This window comes from Mobula hypostoma, chromosome 16 (genome assembly GCF_963921235.1).
Source record: "Mobula hypostoma chromosome 16, sMobHyp1.1, whole genome shotgun sequence".
Taxonomy (NCBI): Eukaryota; Metazoa; Chordata; class Chondrichthyes; order Myliobatiformes; family Myliobatidae; genus Mobula; species Mobula hypostoma.
Genome location: NC_086112.1, coordinates 28548751 through 28568928, shown reverse-complemented (window position 1 = coordinate 28568928; position 20178 = coordinate 28548751). Strand labels below are relative to the sequence as shown.

The window sequence follows — 20178 nt, the reverse complement described above, 5'->3', positions numbered from 1 at the left end:
AGGTCTTGGGGTCCAAGTCCATAGGACACTCAAAGCTGCTGCACACGTTGACTCTGTGGTTAAGAAGGCATATGGTGCATTGGCCTTCATCAACTGTGGCATTGAGTTTAAGAGCCAAGAGGTGATGTTACAGCTATATAGGACCCTGGTCAGATCCCACTTGGAATACTGTGCTCAATTCTGGTCACCTCACTACAGCAAGGATGTGGAAACTATAGAAAGGGTGCAGAGGAGATTTACAAGGATGTTGCCTTGATTGAGGAGTATGCCCTATGAGAATAGGTTGAGTGAACTTGGCCTTTTCTCCCTGCAGCGGTAGAGGATGAGAGGTGACCTAACAGAGGTGTTTAAGATGATGAGAGGCATTGATCGTGTGGATAGTCAGAGGCTTTTTCCCAGGGCTGAAATGGCTAACACGAGAGGGCACAAGTTTTATGGTGCTTGGAAGTAGGTACAGAGGAGATGTCAGGGGTAAGTTGTTTTTTTTTAAAAACGCGGAGTGGTGAGTGTGTGGAATAGGCTGCCGGTGACAGTGGTGGAGGCGGATACAATAGGGTCTTTTAAGAGACTCCTGGATAGGTACATGGAGCTTAGGAAAATAGAGGATTATGGGTAACCCTAGGTAATTTCTAAAGTAAGTAAATGTTCGGCACAGCATTGTGTGCCGAAGGGCCTGTATTGTGCTGTAGGTTTTCTATGTTTCTATCTGTATCCTTTCATTACCTGCACATTCAAGTGCCTATTTAAGAGCCCCTTGAATGCCTCTATTATATTTACAGGCCAATGTGCTTGAAATTCTTGCTGATGATGAATTATGACCACTGCACCTCTGCTGTTATCCCTTGGAGAAGTCTTATACTGGAAAAGCAGCACTAAATAGTAAGTAAATCTCACTCCAAAATGATAGAAACTAGCTAACCTGCCTAGAAATGTGAATAAAATTGCTTCATACCACACTCAAAGATACAAAGATTCAAAGGAAATTTATTGACAAAGAATGTATCAATTATAGGCAGCCACAAAGCAAGAAACTCCAATGATCCAGTTAAAAAAAGAAACCAAAAACCACTGCACAGAGAAAGAGAGAGGAAATAAACACATCATGCAAACAACAGAAGCAAGCCAACAGCATCCCGAACCAGACTGGGTCACAGATCTGCTCCTGTAGCAGCTGGAGTAGGCCCTGGTCTAACCTCGGTCCCCAGTTTTCACACCAGCGGGGCAGAAACACACAGCAGCTGGCTCAGTCTGCAGCCTCGGCACTGTGAAGAAAGGAATGAACATTCACGACACAACAAGCAAAATCAACCTGACCCTCACCTCTGTACTCGACACTCGGGCTTCCAGTTTATCTGTGCTGGTGTTTAAACTGCCCAAGCACCAAGTGATGTCACGTTCTAGGACCTGGATCCCAGTGCCCTGTTACGTCTGGGCTGAAGTTATTCTCGATCACACCAATTTGGCTCAGGGTTTGGAGTGATCCAACCTCATACCTGAGTTAGATGGATGGGCATCGAATCTCTTCTGCATTGACTCCTCTCCAAATCGTTCACTCCATCTCCAGTGGTTAATCGAACTCCATCTGCAAACCCATCAGCTTGCAATGCCCCAGCATGGTTCATTCCCCCAAACCAGCCTTGCTTCTGCCTACTTCCTCACCGTCTGTGGTGATAGTTCACCCCAATTTGCTTCATGAAAAATGTATAAGTAATGTTTTTAGTCAATTCTCTTGCCTTAAGATTTACCAGTCAGCTGTCACACATCTCCGATAGCGCCATCTTAAACCGGAACTTCTGTTCATTAATTCAATACTTCAATTTTATAATAACATTTTTACCAGTGTTATGGAAACAAATCTTGAGAGTGTAGATAATATGTTTAGCAAGAGAGCTCCTTTATTCCCCATTATTAACTTGCTCCCTCACTTTCTAAAGATGTCGAGAATAATTTTTATTACTCTTCCATTTTATAATATTTAACAATTCATATTTTTTCTTTCATTTTCCACTTATTTTCGAAGTCATTGTCTGCTAGTTCTTAATTTTTCCTAGAACTCAGGGCTAACACCACTCTTTGGTCAAGAAAGCAAAGCAGCATCTCCACTTCCTGAGGAGATTGAGGTGAGCAAAGCCCATCACCACTCTCCCCCCCCCCAACCAATCTAACTAATTTTTACAGGAGCACCATTGAGAGTGTTCTGACTAGCTGCATCATCGTCTGGTATAGGAATTGCAAGGCATCTGACCATAAATTCCTACAAAGGATTATGAGGACAGCTGAGAGGATCATCGGGGTCTCTCTTCTGCCCATCAGAGATACTTATTAACATCTTTGTAACAGCGCAGGGCCCTTAGTAGTGTAAGTGATCCCACCCATCCATCTAACAATGGCTTTGACCCCTACTATCAGGCATGAGGTACCGTAGCATTAAGACAAGATTGTTAGGATGGGAGACAACTTCTTCCCCCAGACTATAAGACTATTGAACTCCCTGCCACACCCAGGTCTCATCATGTATGATGCACGAGCAGCAGTATGCTGTTTACTCTTTAACATGTGTTGTAAATGCACCTTGTTACTTGTGAATTTATTTGTGGTAATATTACTTTATGTGATTTCTATGTGTGCTGTATGTACTGTGGTGTGTACCTTGATCCAAAAGAACGTTGTTTCGTTTGACAATTGAGTGACAATAAACTAAACTTGAACTAATTGTGTTTCACAAGCCTTTTCTTTCAGTTTAATATCAGCATCAAATTCTTGGGTGAGGCTTTCGTGGACCACTTTTCTGGTAAAATCTCTATTTCTCAATGGAATGTATATTTAATATGAAAAATAAAATGAGAATTATGACATGTTTAACTCAGAATTCCTATTTCACTTTCACAGGTTCATTCTCAAACCTTTGTAATCACTTTCATTTAAGATTAAGATTCCTGTTTTAGACTTCTCTTTTCCTTTCATTCACTGCAAGTCACAAGATTTACTTTAAACTGGGTACAAACAGAAAGTTATGACAAATTATGTAAAAATGTTTCTTCATGTTGGAATCTACTTGATAGATAACCCTGTTTTGTTTTTCCTCAACTATTCAGATGTATTGTCAATTGCAATTTGATTTTGACATCTTATTCCATATCCGTTCTACTGCGGAAATGACTGATTTCCAGCTCTGGTAAAGGAAATATTCAGGCAACTTTCCATTGCAATTTACAGCTCACCAGGAAGGATATGCAGAATGTCATCTCCACATGATTCTCCATAATATGTTATCTTACAGTTGTCCATCAGTTGTAAAGTAGTCATCTTAGAATTCCACAACAATTTAGATGGTCAGAATTTCATAGCTTGCTTTCATTTAAAGTTTGATCAACAAAACTAGACCAAATAGAGCATTCTAAGGTTAGTGCTATTAGTTGCCAGGGCAACACAAAATTGCAATTCAAATTGTTGTTGTAAAGTAGGCACATGCACTTGTCATTTCTATTTTCATGCAGAGAAATTATGGGCATGTTTCATATGCTGCAAGTACGTCCATGATACACCTTCATACATACTGTGTTCCTTTTCCCCATTCATTCTGTGCTAATTAGTTGAACAACATATACTATATACTTTGCTTTAGACACTTGTTTAAAAAAAGTGATTAAAAGGTTCAGTAAATGCACAGATCCATGATGTATATTGCTGCTCAGACTGTGGGGTTCGTGGAGTTACTATTGAGTTGGCAGGTGACTAATGAGGCTTTTCAGGTGTGAGGAGTCGGAGACAGTGGCAGCTGCCCAAAGTTTTGTTGTTTGTTCCAGCCAAAGGAAGTTTTCAGTAGCGGTCTGATCACCATTTTTTTATATTATACGATATCTCATATATCACGTTGGCAGCTTCAGACTAGGGTTCCAAACAAAAACTCGGATACCACTTAAAACAAACTAGAGTAACTCAGTTGATAGGACAGCATTTGTGGAGGAATGAACGCGGACATTTTGGCTTGACTGTTGATCGTTCCAGATGAAGGGTCTCAACTTTAAATGTTCTTTGCCCTCCACAGATTTTTGCTCCCGTTTCCAGCATCTGCAGTCTCTTGTGTCCCTTCAGCAACACTAGCTGGCCAACCATTTTGCAGCTAGTTGATTTTGGTTGTACTAAGCTATCGTACAAGACACTGCATTGCCTCCAACACAGTAGACATTGCCTGCAGCAGGTAGAAAAGTCACAAAAAAATCCTGCAATTATAGGCCGGGCTTTACTTTCCTGGATTTAATAGAGAAGTTGGGGAGGCACTGCCGAGCCTCTTACAGAAATTCAGGTCCAAATTCAATAATTGCTTGCAATATACATCAGCAGAAAAGAATTCTACTAACTGCTAATTCTATTCAGAGTAAAAAAAAAAGGAAAGTAGAAATCATAAAAACACAAATGTCAAAGTAGGATTTCTTAAACTTGTGATGGTATTTCTTAGCCCAAATCTTTCATTTCCTATCTTAAAATTGAAGATGGAATTTTGACCCAAACTTAGGATTTGTACTCTTAAAAGAATGAAAAATGTCAACACAACTTTAAAAGTTAATAACTCTGATTGAATGCATATCTGAATTACATAGTTTTATTTTACACAATATTCTTTTGTTTACCATTTTACTGTGCCTCACAATGTTTTGTTTTCAAGCAATGAGATCTGGGATTACTGATTATACTTCTACACTCAGTATCATTATGATATTGGTGAAGGTCTCGCAATGGGCACTAGAAAATGTTCAACTTTCAGCTCAGAATATATCCAGTATAGGCAGTTGTTTGCTATACATGGAAGCTGATAATCCATTACAAAAGCAGACTAGTATCTTTATATTGGCTTTTGATATTAGATCCCAATACAAAATTATGTCATTTATTTATTGAGAGATACACCATGGGATAGGCCCTTCTGGCCTTTTGGGTCATGCTGCCCAGCATCCCCTCCCCCCCAACAACCTCCCGATTTAACCCTAACCTGATCAGGAGACAATTTACAATGACCAATTAACCTTCTAACTATTACATCTTTGGACTGTGGGAGGAAACAGAAGCATCCAGAGAAAACACACGCATTTCACGGTAAGAGCGTACAAACTCCTTACAGAGGATGCTGGGATTAAACTCTGAACTCTGACGCCCTGAGTAGTAATAATATCACACGAACCGCTATGCTACCGTGGTGACATCATAAGTGATATTATCTAGCATTTACTACGTTATCAGTGGAATACCTGTTGATGATATTTACCTACACAAGGCTAGCTTATCATGTTACCTGTTATTTACAATGATTACATTACTACTAAAGATTCTGAATCACAGTTCTGTCCTTCCCAACTTAAAAAAAATCACTCAGCTTTAGCAAAATTGCTGCTTGCTCAGTCTTTTTATTCAACTACAAGAAAACCTTAAGATAATGACTAAAATAGTGTTCAAACTGGTTATGCTCAAAATGTTAATCTTTTTACATAAATGACTATTGAGCACATTACAAATATTTCTCACAGTTTTCAAAAATTGTTTGCATAACATTCTCAGTGAATAATCCAGATTGAGGAAACTTCCTGTTTCAATAGTGTTTTTCGGTTATTTCTGGGGTTTTTTGAAACGTTTAAATCTAGTCATGAACAAGCATAAACTTAAATCTCGCTGAACAAAGTGGCACTGATTTGAACATTACCATCAAATCTGTACTTACATATTTCAGCTGAATGCAATCTTTGTTTTGTCAGTGGCCATATGACATCTTAACAGCTGATGAGATATCTCAAAATGATAAATCAATTCCGGTAGAAGCTTTCCCTTCTTTACAAAATTACAAGAACATACTCCTGTATATTGGATATATTACATTCCCTGAAACATGTTCATATTCTTAAAAATAAACACATACATAAACTATCAAACAAATCCCATTCAAAAATAAGCATGTACCTTCTTTTATCCTATCAGCCGCTGGGTCCATTGTGAACTGAAACTGCGTTGCTGAAATGTGCACAATATCACTAAGTAACGGCTTTAAAACAACTAGATATTAAACGCTTTTCGAATATATATGAGCTCCATACAAAGGAAACAGCAAAAAAAGAAACAAAACACTGGTTTTCCTACTCTCTTTCATCTGTCTTCTTCAAGAACTGTTCAAAACTGATTTCCCTGTTAATTGTGCTTTTGCTTCATAATTTTGGAAGGGATCCTCCCTCTCCAACTCAGTAAGGTGGAGTCAAATCAACTTGTTAACAGGCACCACTTCCAGCATGTGATATTTTTAAAAAAACTAGAGTTGAAAGGTCAGCAGAACAAACAAGCGCTGTTTAATTTTAACTATTTCAGTAAAAGATTCCAAACGCAGACAATCAGAATAGACAAGAGTAAATAAATCACATTCAACTAACATAAACATGTTCTGCCAACTCCATCCCAAATTGTCTGAAAGCATAAGCTTATAACCATACAAGTTTCAGGTAAGGATTTCCAACTGATGATTTAATAATTGAGTCTGATTTTTAAAACAGATGAATTCCTCCTAATTTGAAATAATTGAGGAGATCTTGACCCTATCTGTTTAGCAGCAAATAAATGTGTTAGTTGTCTTACCCAAATCTACTATTGAAGGATTTAGCCCAGAAACTTTTTAAAGCCGCATAATAACTTTGATAGTTTTGTATTCCTCCACCCCCCCCCACAGAAATATTCAATACACGAGGACGCAGGCGTCACCTGTGCTAGAATCTCCCTTGCATGTGATCCAGAAATGGCTCTTTCCTATGTTAATACTACTATTATAAAATCCACAAAATAAATAAGGTTGGAAGGCAAAGATTTGGGAGAATGGAATAGAGTCCATACAGGATGCAGGTTGGAACAAAGCGTAGTTGATATAACTGTGGGTAATGGTAGGTTTCTCATAGATATTAGTATCCAACCTATCTCCAGCGATGGTGACCAGGAGATCAAGAAAAGGAGGGAAGGAGTCAGAGATGACCGAGTTGAAGGCAAAGGCAGGGTGGAAATTGGCGGATGTAATGAAATTGTCCAGTCTGCATGAATGCATAAATTAGCACCAACAGAGTCACCAAAGTACTGGATGAAATAGATAAGGGAATGGGGCTGAAAATTAGAGGGAAAGAAAAAGGAAGGGTTTAGGATTTAGAGAGGATTCCTGGCAGAGGCTGGATTGAGCCTGGAGGTATGGATAATAAGAGAAAGAGCAGGATGGAGGTGGGTGGGGGGCCAAGAAACATCAAAGGCTCCACCTGCATGTGAGAGGTGAACAGAGGGATCAGACACTCATTTGTGTCAATGTTCAAGTAACCTACGGAAACAGAGGCACAATGACAGGACCCCATCGATATCAGCGGTGAGTTGGGAAAGGCAATGTGAACAGCAAGCTACCGGAGGATCAGTATCACCTGTAGCTAGGACCCTTGCTTCAGCAGTCTGAAGTAACTATCTGTGTCAAGCAGGCATCAATCATATCAGTGCCCAAGAAGAATGGGGTAACCTACTTCAGTGACCATCGTCCAGTAGCACTTACATCCACTTCCAGTAGTTGGTCAGGAAGCACATCAACCCCTGCCAATGAGTGACATGGGTCCTCTCTAATCTGTCTCCTTGGTTTTGCTGACGTTAAGCGAGAGGTCATTGTTGTGGCACAACATAGTCTCAAAGGAAGAGTACAGACAGATTTGTCTTAGGAAATGTCAGCCAGAAGGTACATTTGAGCCAGTCCACATTGGAATGTACAAACAATATACAGTGTCTATAAAAAGTATTCACACCCCCCCCCGGAAATTTTCATCTTTTATTGTTTTACAACAGTGAATCACAGTTGATTTAATTCAGCTTTTTTGACACTCATTAACAACAAAAGACTTTCATGTCAAAGTGAAAACAGATCGCTACAAAGTGATCTAAATTAATTACAAATATAAAACACAAAATAATTGATTGCTTAAGTATTCACCCCCTTTTAATATGACACACCAAATCATCACTGGTGCAGCCAATTGGTTATATAAGTCACAGAATTAGTTAAATGGAAGTCACGATGTGCAGTCAAGGTGTTTCAATTGATTGAGTAAAAATACACCTGTACCTGGAAGGTCCTGGAATATCCTGGCAAATACTACACCATGAAGATGAAAGAACACTCCAAGCAAAGGTTATTAAAAAGCACAAGTCGGGAAATGGATACAAGAAAATTTCCAAGTCACTGAATATCCCTTGGTAAGTCAATCATCAAGGAAAGAAAAGAACATGACACAGCTGTAAATCTGCCTATAGCAGACCATCCTCAAAACCTGACTGACAGTGTAAGAAGGGGATGAGTGAGGGAGGCCACCAAGAGACCTATGACAACTTTGGAGGAGACATAAGCTTCAGAGGCTGAGATGGGAGAGACTGTGCATACAACTGTTGCCTGAGTCTGTTTTTAATGATGTGCGGTGTTCAGCTTCAGTCTGATGGCTAAAAAGCTGAATATTGTTTTTTTTTGAAACATTTAAACCTAGGCAAGACAACTGTGACTTGGGAGAAGATTTGTTTTCCAGCAAGTCAACGACCCCAAGCATAAAGCCAAAGCTACATAGGAGTGGCTTAAAAACAACAAAGTTAATGTCCTGCAGCGACCAAGTCAGAGTCCAGACCTTAATCCAATTGAGAACTTGTGGTGGATTTGAAAAGGGCTGTTCACTCTTGATTCCATGATCAGCCATCTCATGATAGTGGATGGCAGAGCTACCAGTTGGTAGTCATTAAAGCATGTTATCTTGTCTGTCTTAGGTGATAACTGGTCTTCTTAAAGCAGATGAGATCCTCATACTAGAGCAGGAAGAGGTTTAAAAAAAATGCAAATACCTCCACTGGCTGATCTGCACAGGATCTAAAGACACAGTCAGGGCATGATCTGGGCCAAATTATTTCAGTGAGTTCACTGGCTGATCTCGGACGATAGCAAACAAGATTCTATTACTTAAGGAGAGAGAAAACAACAAACTATCAATAAGTCAGCCTAACATTATAAAATTGCAATGATCTGTGATGAAGGAAGTAATAATACTTTGATATTTTGAGAAAGATTTGTCAAAATAAATCTTGGCCAAATAACTTGGAATTCTTTGAGGATGTGACAAGTGGAACAGATCAGAAAAATCTGTGGATATGGTGTATTTGGAAATTTGAAAGATTTTTGATGAGGTCTCAAAGGGGAATTCGTTGAACAATGTTAGATCATGATGACCTAGATTGAGAATTGGTTGTTGGACAGAAAACAAGAAACGGAAATAAACAACCCTTCTGACATTACTAGGCTGCAACTTGTAGAGTTTCACAGGGTTTGGTTCATGGTCTCCACTTTTTCCCTTGTCATTATCAAAGTTATGCTGAGGGAATCACGTGACAAATTTCCAAGTTTTCTGATGCTATTGTATCAGGTGGACCTGTGCATAATGAGGAAGATGTAAAGGGGTTTATGTAAAGAGGAGATGGTCAAACTGGGCGATTTAGTGAAAACAGGAAGGAAACTCACTTTAATGCACAAAAAACAACTTCTTTTCAAAGGTGAGAAATTCAAAGGTGTTCATTTTCAAAGAGACTATGGTGTGTTCGTACACCAGCCAATGAAAGCCAACATACACATGTAGCAAGTAATTTGGAAAGAAGATATAACATTAGCTTCTATTAGAAGAGCTTCGTTCCTAGATTTCAATATCTCTGAAGATCAATCGTAGGCTCAGTACACAGATACAAACATGAAGAAGGCACTGCAAGTTTAAGGAGATTTGGCATCTCATTGATGACCAACAAATTTTTTTTACAGGTGTACAGTAGAAACATTCTACTGGATGCTGATCCAGAGACAAGTATAGAAAATGCCAACACAAAGGAATGCAAGAGGCTAGAGTAAGAGTTGGACTTGGCCAGTCCCTTCATGGGTACACCTCTCCTCACTGTAATGGACATCTACAAGAGACTATGTCTCAGAAAGGTGAGATCCATCATTAAAGGACCCCTACCATTAGGTCATGCCCTCTTCTCATTGAGGCAGTAGGTACAGGAGCTTGAAGACCAACACTTCAAAGTTGAACAACAGTTTCTTCCCCACTGCCATCAGATTCTTGAACTGACCTGAAAACCCCTAACTCTAACCCGCACTGTAATTCTTTTCTCTCTTCCTCAACCTGCATCATATTTATTTTGCCTAGTAAGTTATATATAATTTATGCAATGTAATTTGTGTTTTGTTATGTTACTAATGTAGTGTTGCTGCAAAGAAAAAAAAAAGCTCATTTTCATGATACTTATACCCTGGGTGCTTATGCCTGTGACAATAGACTTGAAGAGGATTTGAATAAATGGAGCTTCATTCCAATTGTATAGGGCCATGGTAAGGCTCCTGATCTCAAGGAGGATATATTTGCCAACAGACGAAGTGCACTGAAGATTATTCACTGGATTGTTTGCAGGAATGACAGGTTTGCCATACAAGAAGAGAGTGTAAACACAAGAGATTGGGCAGATGCTGGAAAACTGGAGTAACACACATACAAAATACTGGAAGAATTCAGCAGGTTAGATAGCCTCTATGGAAATGAATAAACAGTTAACTTTCTGGCCTGAGACCCTCCATCAGGACCATGTAGACTTGGCCTATATTCTCTAAAGTTTGGATGAATGTGAGATGACTTCTTGAAACTAATACAATGTTTACAGGAATCAAAATGCTGAATGCAAAGAGAATGTGGCTCTTGGCTCAGGAATGTCAAAGTTTCAAAATGAGGTGTAAACCAATTACGACTGAGATGAGGAAAAATATCCTTGTTTACAGGATTGAAAATTCTGAAGTTTCACCCTTGAGGATTGAGAAGGCTCTGTCATGAAGTTCATTAAAATCAAAGTTTGACAGACTTCTCAATATTAACATAGTCATGATTTACAGGGACAATGTAGGAAAATAGTGCTGATACATTGTATTCCCTGTATGGTGATATATCTTGTTCAGTGCTCACAATGGTGTTTCATTACATAGCAAACACAAATGTAGATTGGATAATGGTCTTTAAGACCAGCTCCACTTAGTCATTAACTTTTATTTCTTCATGTGCGCAACCTGGACTGCTGATTATTTCCAGTGTTATCTAAAGAGAAAGAAGGAAACATCGGCTGGGTGACATGAAGAGGAGTAATCAATGGCAAAGATAGATATTTTGATTAAGGACAAATGTAAATCAGTATTAACCTCTTCATACCTAGTACAAATGATAAAACAAATTGAAAATATTTTTTCACAAAATGTTAAGAGCTTTGAAGGGACAAGAGAAATAGATCTGCTCTGCTGTTTGCATCACAAAGGGATGGAAACACCACAGATTTCAATGATTAGCTGACAGAATTGAAACTGATTGTACAGCTTAGTTTTTAATGGGAAACTGAAGAGCTCACATTGGGAAAAACTAAGTTTAAAGGAGAGAGTAGCTTTACTGAATTGAAACTCATGTAGACCTGAACATACAAAGATTCTTTAAGGAAAACTTAAATTAGTTGAGATTGAATCGATGCTACTTGCAAGTACTTTGAGACAGGTTAATACAAAGTTGAGGAAACTTATCTATTCTAATAATGAGGAACAAGTTAATTTATGAGAGGAAGACAAAACAAGATATTCATGGACTTCCTTAAAATAGTTGCTTTAACCAATGGCTTAAGTTTTAAAAATGGTCTGGCTACTTTCAACAGAACCACCCGATGGCAGATGCCTTAACATCTGTTACGCATCAGTGACCCTAACACAGCTAGAAAACAAGGACACTTGTGTCAGAATATTGTTTCCTGGTTTCATTTGAGCATTCAACACTATTGTCCCACAGACCTTAGTGAACAAACTCCTACTGCTAGGTCCAAATACACCACCGTGCAACTGGGTGATGGACTTCCAGCCATCTGACCTCAGGTAGTCAGGACACAAAACTGCACTCCTCTCCCCACCATCTTCAACACGGGTGCTCCCCAGGGTTGTGTGCTGAGCCCATTGCTGTGCATTCTGCTCATACCACTGCACGGCTAAACACCTGAGTAATCACATTATCAAATATGTCACTGACAGGACAGTGGTGGAGTTCAACACCAACAACGATGAGATGGCCTACAGAGAAGAGGCAGAAGAACTCAAGGCCTGGTGCCAGGCAAATAACCTCTTCCTCACTATCAACAAGACAAAGGAAATGGTTATCGACTTCAGGAGAACACGCACTACTCACACTCTTTACATTGGCAGCGCAGCAAGGGAAACAATAGTTTCAAACTCCTAGAGTGCACATCTTGCACATTCTACACATTCATGAAAGCTCACCAATGCCTCTACTTTGAGGGGACAGAAGAGAGGTAGGCTATGCACATCAAAACCCACGACCATCTAGGGATACACAGTAGAGAGCATCCTAAGATGCTGCATCACAGCATGGTATGGAAAATGCACTGTGGCAGGCAGGAAGGCTTTACAATGTGTAGTCAGAACTGCCCAACCCGTTGCCAGCACCAATTTAATCAGCACCCACTTACCCTGTTCATGGACAATGTGTCCCATTCCCATCAGGGAGGCGGCTACGTAGCTTCCCTGCCAAGACCACCAGATGCAAACACAGTTACTTTCCCCAAGCAGTATGGCTGTTCAACATCTTCACCCACTATCCCACCCCACCATCACTATTTTATCATTTCCTGTCAGTGTCACCTTGTGTACAGACACTCCTGTGCCTAGGTTTGTTTTTATGAGCATGCAATCAATCTATGTGTACAAGTTATCTTACCTATGTATATTTATTGTGTTTCTTATTAGTGTGTTCTTTACCTTATTGAGCTTTTTGTAACAGTTATTTTGTTCTCTTTTACACATGTGTACTGGAAATGACATTAAACAATCCTGAATCTTGAATATGTTGACGATTGTTTATACTGAAGGAACTTTTACACTTAAAGGGAGCTATGATGTGTATCTACTTCTACAGGAAAAATATGCATGCCCTGAAGGCAGTGATAACATTATTGAATTACGCTGATTCCTGGAATCAGGATTAACTATGTATATATATTAAAAACAAGGCCTACACACACAGTAGAGATGGAACAAAATCACAAGATGGAGAGGAATTGATAGGTTAGAAACTGAGAATCTAGGACTAGGGTGCATAAACACAAGGGATGTGGTCTAAGTTACAGAGAATTTCTTCAACCAAATGGGTATGATTCTTGTCAGTTCCTTAGCTCAGAAGTTTGTAGATAAATCACTGATCGTGATGGATTTTTGAACAAGTAAGAGTTTGGGAGGTGACAAATTAAAGATTTAAGAATGAAGTCAGTGAAATGCAGAGCAGGCTGCAAGGCCTGAGACATCTGCTCCATTCTTATTTTGTTTATTCATGACCAGACCAGCATGTGGGATGGCAGGACTTATCGCTATCCACCTTGGAATCTGTAATAGTCTTTCTATATTATTTTCATTTTACAGCAGACAGTTAAGTGTCAATTCAACACACAAAAAATAGATGACATACAATTTTAAAAGGATAAAGCTATTTTTGAGACTCGTGACAAAAAATACCAGAAAAATCAATGATAAATTTGAGTAGTTTGGTTAAATGGATTGAAATTTGCTACTATCACCATTATTATTTTCTGCTGTGCATTTCAAAAGGAGATAAACTACTAAATCAGAACAACTTTTTTCAAATGGAAGTACATAAATAACTGGAAGTAAAAACCTTCCTCATTTTTTGCAGTTACAGAAAATATTTTATGACAGTCTGCACAATGCTCCTCTGTCAGTTGCTGCTGGAAATTTGTGAGTTGACGTCAAAGTACTATTTCAAAACACATTACTTTTAATCTACATGGGCATTTTGGAAAGTGCATCTTTCGAGTGTACTTTTTATGAAATACAAGGAAAAGAAGTATAATAATACAAACTTATTTAAAAGGAGTTATTTGGCTATATATTTGCCTACTCTGAAGTAAACAATCATAGGTTCCTCAACATTATAAATTTCTTGGTAGAATGGAATGCTGGTATTCACACATAACTAGCTGGCTGCCATCAATAAAATTGTTTCCTCCTGAATTTTAAGCCATAGAATTCAATACCAAGAAACTTTTCAAGAGTATTCCCAAAAACCTAAGTACAATTCTACCCATTGGTTAGTAGTGCTATTCAATATTTCTTTAAAAATTGTCCCTGATGAAGTTGTAAATCTGAAGCAATATAGAGGAGCACAAACAACAGGAAATCTGCAGATGCTGGAAATTCAAGCAACACACATCAAAGTTGCTGGTGAACGCAGCAGGCCAGGCAGCATCTGTAGGAAGAGGTGCAGTCGACGTTTCAGGCCGAGACCCTTCGTCAGGACTAACTGAAGGAAGAGTGAGTAAGGGATTTGAAAGTTGGAGGGGGAGGAGGAGATCCAAAATGATAGGAGAAGACAGGAGGGGGAGGGATAGAGCCAAGAGCTGGACAGGTGATAGGCAAAAGGGGATACGAGAGGATCATGGGACAGGAGGTCCGGGAAGAAAGACGGGGGGGGGGGGACCCAGAGGATGGGCAAGAGGTATATTCAGAGGGACAGAGGGAGAAAAAGGAGAGTGAGAGAAAGAATGTGTGCATAAAAATAACTAACAGATGGGGTACGAGGGGGAGGTGGGGCCTTAGCGGAAGTTAGAGAAGTCGATGTTCATGCCATCAGGTTGGAGGCTACCCAGACGGGATCCCACCACTAAGCACATCTTTCCCTCCCCCACTCTCTCTGCATTCCGCAGGGATCGCTCCCTACGCAACTCCCTTGTCCATTCGTCCCCCCCATCCCTCCCCACTGATCTCCTTCCTGGCACTTATCCGTGTAAGCGGAACAAGTGCTACACATGCCCTTACACTTCCTCCCTTACCACCATTCAGGGCCCCAAACAGTCCTTCCAGGTGAGGCAACACTTCACCTGTGAGTCAACTGGGGTGATATACTGCATCCGGTGCTCCCGATGTGGCCTTTTATATATTGGCGAGACCCAACGCAGACTGGGAGACCGCTTTGCTGAACATCTACGCTCTGTCCGCCAGAGAAAGCAGGATCTCCCAGTGGCCACACATTTTAATTCCACATCCCATTCCCATTCTGACATGTCTATCCACGGCCTCCTCTACTGTAAAGATGAAGCCACACTCAGGTTGGAGGAACAACACCTTATATTCCGTCTGGGTAGCCTCCAACCTGATGGCATGAACATCGACTTCTCTAACTTCCGCTAGGCCCCACCTCCCCCTCGTACCCCATCTGTTAGTTATTTTTATGCACACATTCTTTCTCTCACTCTCCTTTTTCTCCCTCTGTCCCTCTGAATATACCTCTTGCCCATCCTCTGGGTCCCCCCCCCTTGTCTTTCTTCCTGGACCTCCTGTCCCATGATCCTCTCGTATCCCCTTTTGCCTATCACCTGTCCAGCTCTTGGCTCTATCCCTCCCCCTCCTGTCTTCTCCTATCATTTTGGATCTCCCCCTCCCCCTCCAACTTTCAAATCCCTTACTAACTCTTCCTTCAGTTAGTCCTGACGAAGGGTCTCGGCCTGAAACGTCGACTGCACCTCTTCCTACAGATGCTGCCTGGCCTGCTGCATTCACCAGCAACTTTGATGTGTGTTGCTAGAGGAGCACAATATCTTCGGGCCTTTAACTGTCTTCTACACCACATGCCTGAACACAAACTAAACACCAGTATGAGTGCACAAATTTTCAACAGTGTGTTAGACTTCACGGAATGTTAACAATTCAAAGTTGAATACTGCAAAGAATGCAATTACATTTACTTCATGTACACAGTAGTGCAAAATTTGGACTGCCACCATTCAGCTATAAAGAACCAGGTTCAACCCTGACCCTGCTAAAAGTTCTCCCCGTATGGGTTTCCATCTGGTGTTCCTTAAAGAAGACTGTGTTAGAATGCATGGAACCACTGCACTTCCTGACGTATACTTGTGAATATTCTTGCGTTTTCTTTTCAAAATGCGAAAACAAAAATTCTCATTTCTCAGGCTACAAAAAAATTTGGAATTAGATAATTTTCTACAAAAGAGTTGATGGATACAAACTTTTGAAAGCTGGAGTGTCCTAAATGAGAAACTGCAGATAATGGAAATCTTGAGCAAAACACACAAAACGCTGCAAGAACTCAACAGGTCAGGCACTAACTGCAGAGGGAAACGAACAGTCGGTGTTTCGGGCTGAACCCCTTCATCAGATCTCAAAACGTCATCAGTTCATTTCCCTCCATAGATGCTGCCTGACCTGCTGAGTTACTCCTGCATGTGTGTTACTCCTGTATGTGTTGCTCTGTATGGGTAGAGCTCAAAATAAAAAAGAGAACAATCACTTTGGTGGAGAATATACTAAAAGCCTCCAAATAGTAAGTGGGAGAAGGAAAAGCAGATGAAGTCAAAGTCAAAATTGAGAGTGGCATCATATGCACAAGTACATGTACAGTATATACAGATAAAATGAAAAACTTACTTGCAGCAGCATGACAGGCACAAAGCATCATTTAAACAGCATTCACAAGAAAACACTAAATTTTTCAAGAATACACAATTAGAATAAAAAAATCTCTTTTAGTGCAAAGTAGATATAGCATCGCTAATCTGCAGTGTTGTACTGAGAAAATGACATGGCCTGGATGGCAGGGATCTATGGTGGTGGATTTTGCTTTCCTGAGGCAGCACCTCCTGTAGGTACTACTGAGACATATGTACATCTGATGTTCTGAGCTACTCTCTCCAGCTTCTTGTGTTCCTGCACATTTAAATTGCCATACTAAATCATGATGCAACAAGTTAGGATACTTTACATCTGTAGGAGTTTGATAGAGTGCTCAGTGGCGAGCCAAACAGCTTTACTCTAGTAAGAAAGCAGATGCTTGGACACTGTCCTTCTGATTGCATTGATGTATATAGGAAGATATACAGTAAAACAGCCTAATTGAGACTGTAATTATAAGTTCACAAGTTCCAAGCCAAAGTCCGAGAAAAATACAGCACAGAATCAGGCCGATTGAGCACACCGAGTCATACCAAGTGTCAGAAAGCCACTTACACTAATCCTACATTAAATCCGATTTTATTCTCATCAACTCTGCTCAAAGCCTGTCCCACCCTTCCCATCTCCCAAATATCACCTCCCATTTATAACCATGGACAATTTGTAATGGCCAACTAACCTACCAATCTGCACATCTTTGGGGTGTGGGAAAACACCATGGCACCCAGACGAAACCCATGCAGTCACTGGGAATGTGTGCATTTTCTGTAGACAGTACACGAGGCCAGGATTGAACCCAAGTCTCTGGTTGCAGCTCTAGTTGCTGCACCATTATGCTGCCTCTGTTTGTTATAGAAATGGATAAGAATGGATCAGAAGATAAGGGTTTGAACTGCGGGAAGGCAATTTTCATTTGAAAATAGATCAGAAGCAGATAGTAGCAGTAAGTCTCCATCTGACAAGTGACAATCATTTGTAAATAAAATAGTGATAAATCAGAGCTCATGTGTTTCCAATAGGGTGAAAAGTTAAGAAGAAATCCAAAGGACTCTGAATATCAAAGGATATTAAATGCAGCATCTCCAAGTTTGCGGATGACACGAAGCTGGGTGGCAGTGTTAGCAGTGAGGAGGATGCTAAGAGGATGCAGGGTGACTTGGATAGGTTGGGTGAGTGGGCAAACTCATGGCAGATGCAATTTAATGTGGATAAATGTGAAGTTATCCACTTTGGTGGCAAAAATAGGAAAACAGATTATTATCTGAATGGTGGCCAATTAGGAAAAGGGGAGGTGCAACGAGACCTGGGTGTCATTATACACCAGTCATTGAAAGTGGGCATGCAGGTACAGCAGGCGGTGAAAAAGGCGAACGGTATGCTGGCATTTATAGCGAGAGGATTCGAGTACAGGAGCAGGGAGGTACTACTGCAGTTGTACAAGGCCTTGGTGAGACCACACCTGGAGTATTGTGTGCAGTTTTGGTCTCCTAATCTGAGGAAAGACATCTTTGTCATAGAGGGAGTACAAAGAAGGTTCACCAGATTGATTCCTGGGATGGCAGGTCTTTCATATGAAGAAAGACTGGATGAACTGGGCTTGTACTCGTTGGAATTTAGAAGATTGAGGGGGGATCTGATTGAAACGTATAAGATCCTAAAGGGATTGGACAGGCTAGATGCGGGAAGATTGTTCCCGATGTTGGGGAGGTCCAGAACGAGGGGTCACAGTTTGAGGATAGAGGGGAAGCCTTTTAGGACCGAGATTAGGAAAAACTTCTTCACACAGAGAGTGGTGAATCTGTGGAATTCTCTGCCACAGCAAACTGTTGAGGCCAGTTCATTGGCTATGTTTAAGAGGGAGTTAGATATGGCCCTTGTGGCTACAGGGGTCAGGGGGTATGGAGGGAAGGCTGGGTTCTGAGTTGGATGATCAGCCATGATCATAATAAATGGCGGTGCAGGCTCGAAGGGCCGAATGGCCTACTCCTGCACCTATTTTCTATGTTTCTATGTTTCTATGATATTGAGGTTTTGATAAAAGAGAAAGAAATGTGTAGAGAATTGAAGAGGAGGTTGTTGGGAGTATTTTAAAAAATCAGGAGCAACAAACATGGGGCTCAAAATGTCAATTACAATCCACAATGAGATCCTGAAGCATTTCAAGTACATTCAGGGAAGAGGGCACAATAGGGCTCATTAGGAACCAATTTGGTAACATTGAGCCAGAGGATGTAGGTGAGGTATCAAATGCATACATCTCACCTGTATCCAGTAGGAAAGTTAGAAAGACCAGGGTATAGATTGTGAACTTCAGGAAAGGGTAGTTAGGAGAACACACACCAGTCCTCATTGAGGGGTCATCACTGGAAGGGATGAACAGCTTCAAGCTCCCTGGCATCAACATCTTGGAGGATCTATCCTGGGCCTTAAACATTGAAGCCATCATGAAGAAGGCACTCCAGCAGCTCTAAACTAAACTCTTGGGAGTTTAGTAGATTTTGTATAACAAAGACTCTGACAAATGTTGATAGATTTACAGTGGAGAGCACTGCAACACTGGTTATATCACAGCCTGGTAGGAACATTCTACACAAAGGATCGCGAGAGAAGAGGGTTGTCGAGTCAGCAAGCTTTATCACAGAAACAACCCTCCCCACCCCTCCTTTCTTACTCTTTAAATAAGAACATAGCTATAATTAGAATTTGTTTTGAATCTTAATGTAGTTGATGCATAGAACTGAGATACTTGTTCAGTAGTTAGGCTGTCAGTATAGGCACTATCCATTATTAGAGAACCTAGCCTTTTTTCATATAAAGTATTTTAAAGGTTAATGAGAAAATCTCTTGGTTGCATGAGTGGCTGGTGTCTGGTTACATTTTGTTAAAGTGTTAGCCTCAGGAAAGCGACATCCATCAAATTAATTCAGGAGAACATAGCCACAGTAATATCAACCTTTCCACTTTGTAGTAACTTTCAGTAATAACCTTGCATTGAACAAAACACATGATGAATTGCAAGGTTCATGCGTAGACTGCTTACGACTTAAAAACACCCCATAAATATTTGGCTCAAAATGTATCAAGGAACTACCTGAATTAACCTTACTCTGAACCACAAAGTACCAGAACATAGAAAAATTGCTAAAAACAACAGATACTGTTGACGATTCTGGTTAACACATCCAAAAAAACATTTTTAAGAAATGTAGCCACACAGCAGCCATTCATGCTACCAAAAGATTTTCTCGTTAACTTTTAAAATGTCTTGTATAAAAAAGGCCAAGTTCTTTAATACTGGATGGTGCCTATATAGACAATCTGACTACCAAACAAAATCTCAAAACTTCATGCATCAACCACTTTAAGATTCAATTCAAATTCTAATTACAGCTATGTTATTATTTAAAGAGCATAATTTCTTTATTTTGCAAGAAAGAATAACACATTTGGTTAATGCATGGCAAAACATTTATTGTATTTACTAGATGATGAGATTTAAATATTTATTAAATGTGCAATGTTTTTGATTGCCCCCAGAAGAGTTCAGCTAAAAACATGATAAATATTCATTGCAGTGCCTTTAATGGTTACTCTTT

General features: G+C 40.1%; 1 protein-coding gene across 2 annotated transcripts in view; it reads right to left on the bottom strand.

Annotated features, from left to right (window-relative positions):
• The window catches only part of LOC134357306 (tumor necrosis factor alpha-induced protein 8-like), a 90253-nt gene that overhangs the window by 19596 nt on the left and 50479 nt on the right, over nucleotides 1–20178 (bottom strand). Inside the window, exon 1 of one of the 2 annotated variants that reach the window (XM_063068701.1) lies at nucleotides 5950–6200. The exons of the other annotated variant lie outside the window; for it this stretch is intronic. Coding sequence (XP_062924771.1) covers nucleotides 5950–5980 — 31 coding nt within the window. The 5' untranslated portion in view covers nucleotides 5981–6200. Of the gene's footprint in view, nucleotides 1–5949; nucleotides 6201–20178 lie in introns of those variants that run through there. 2 annotated transcript variants of the gene reach the window in all.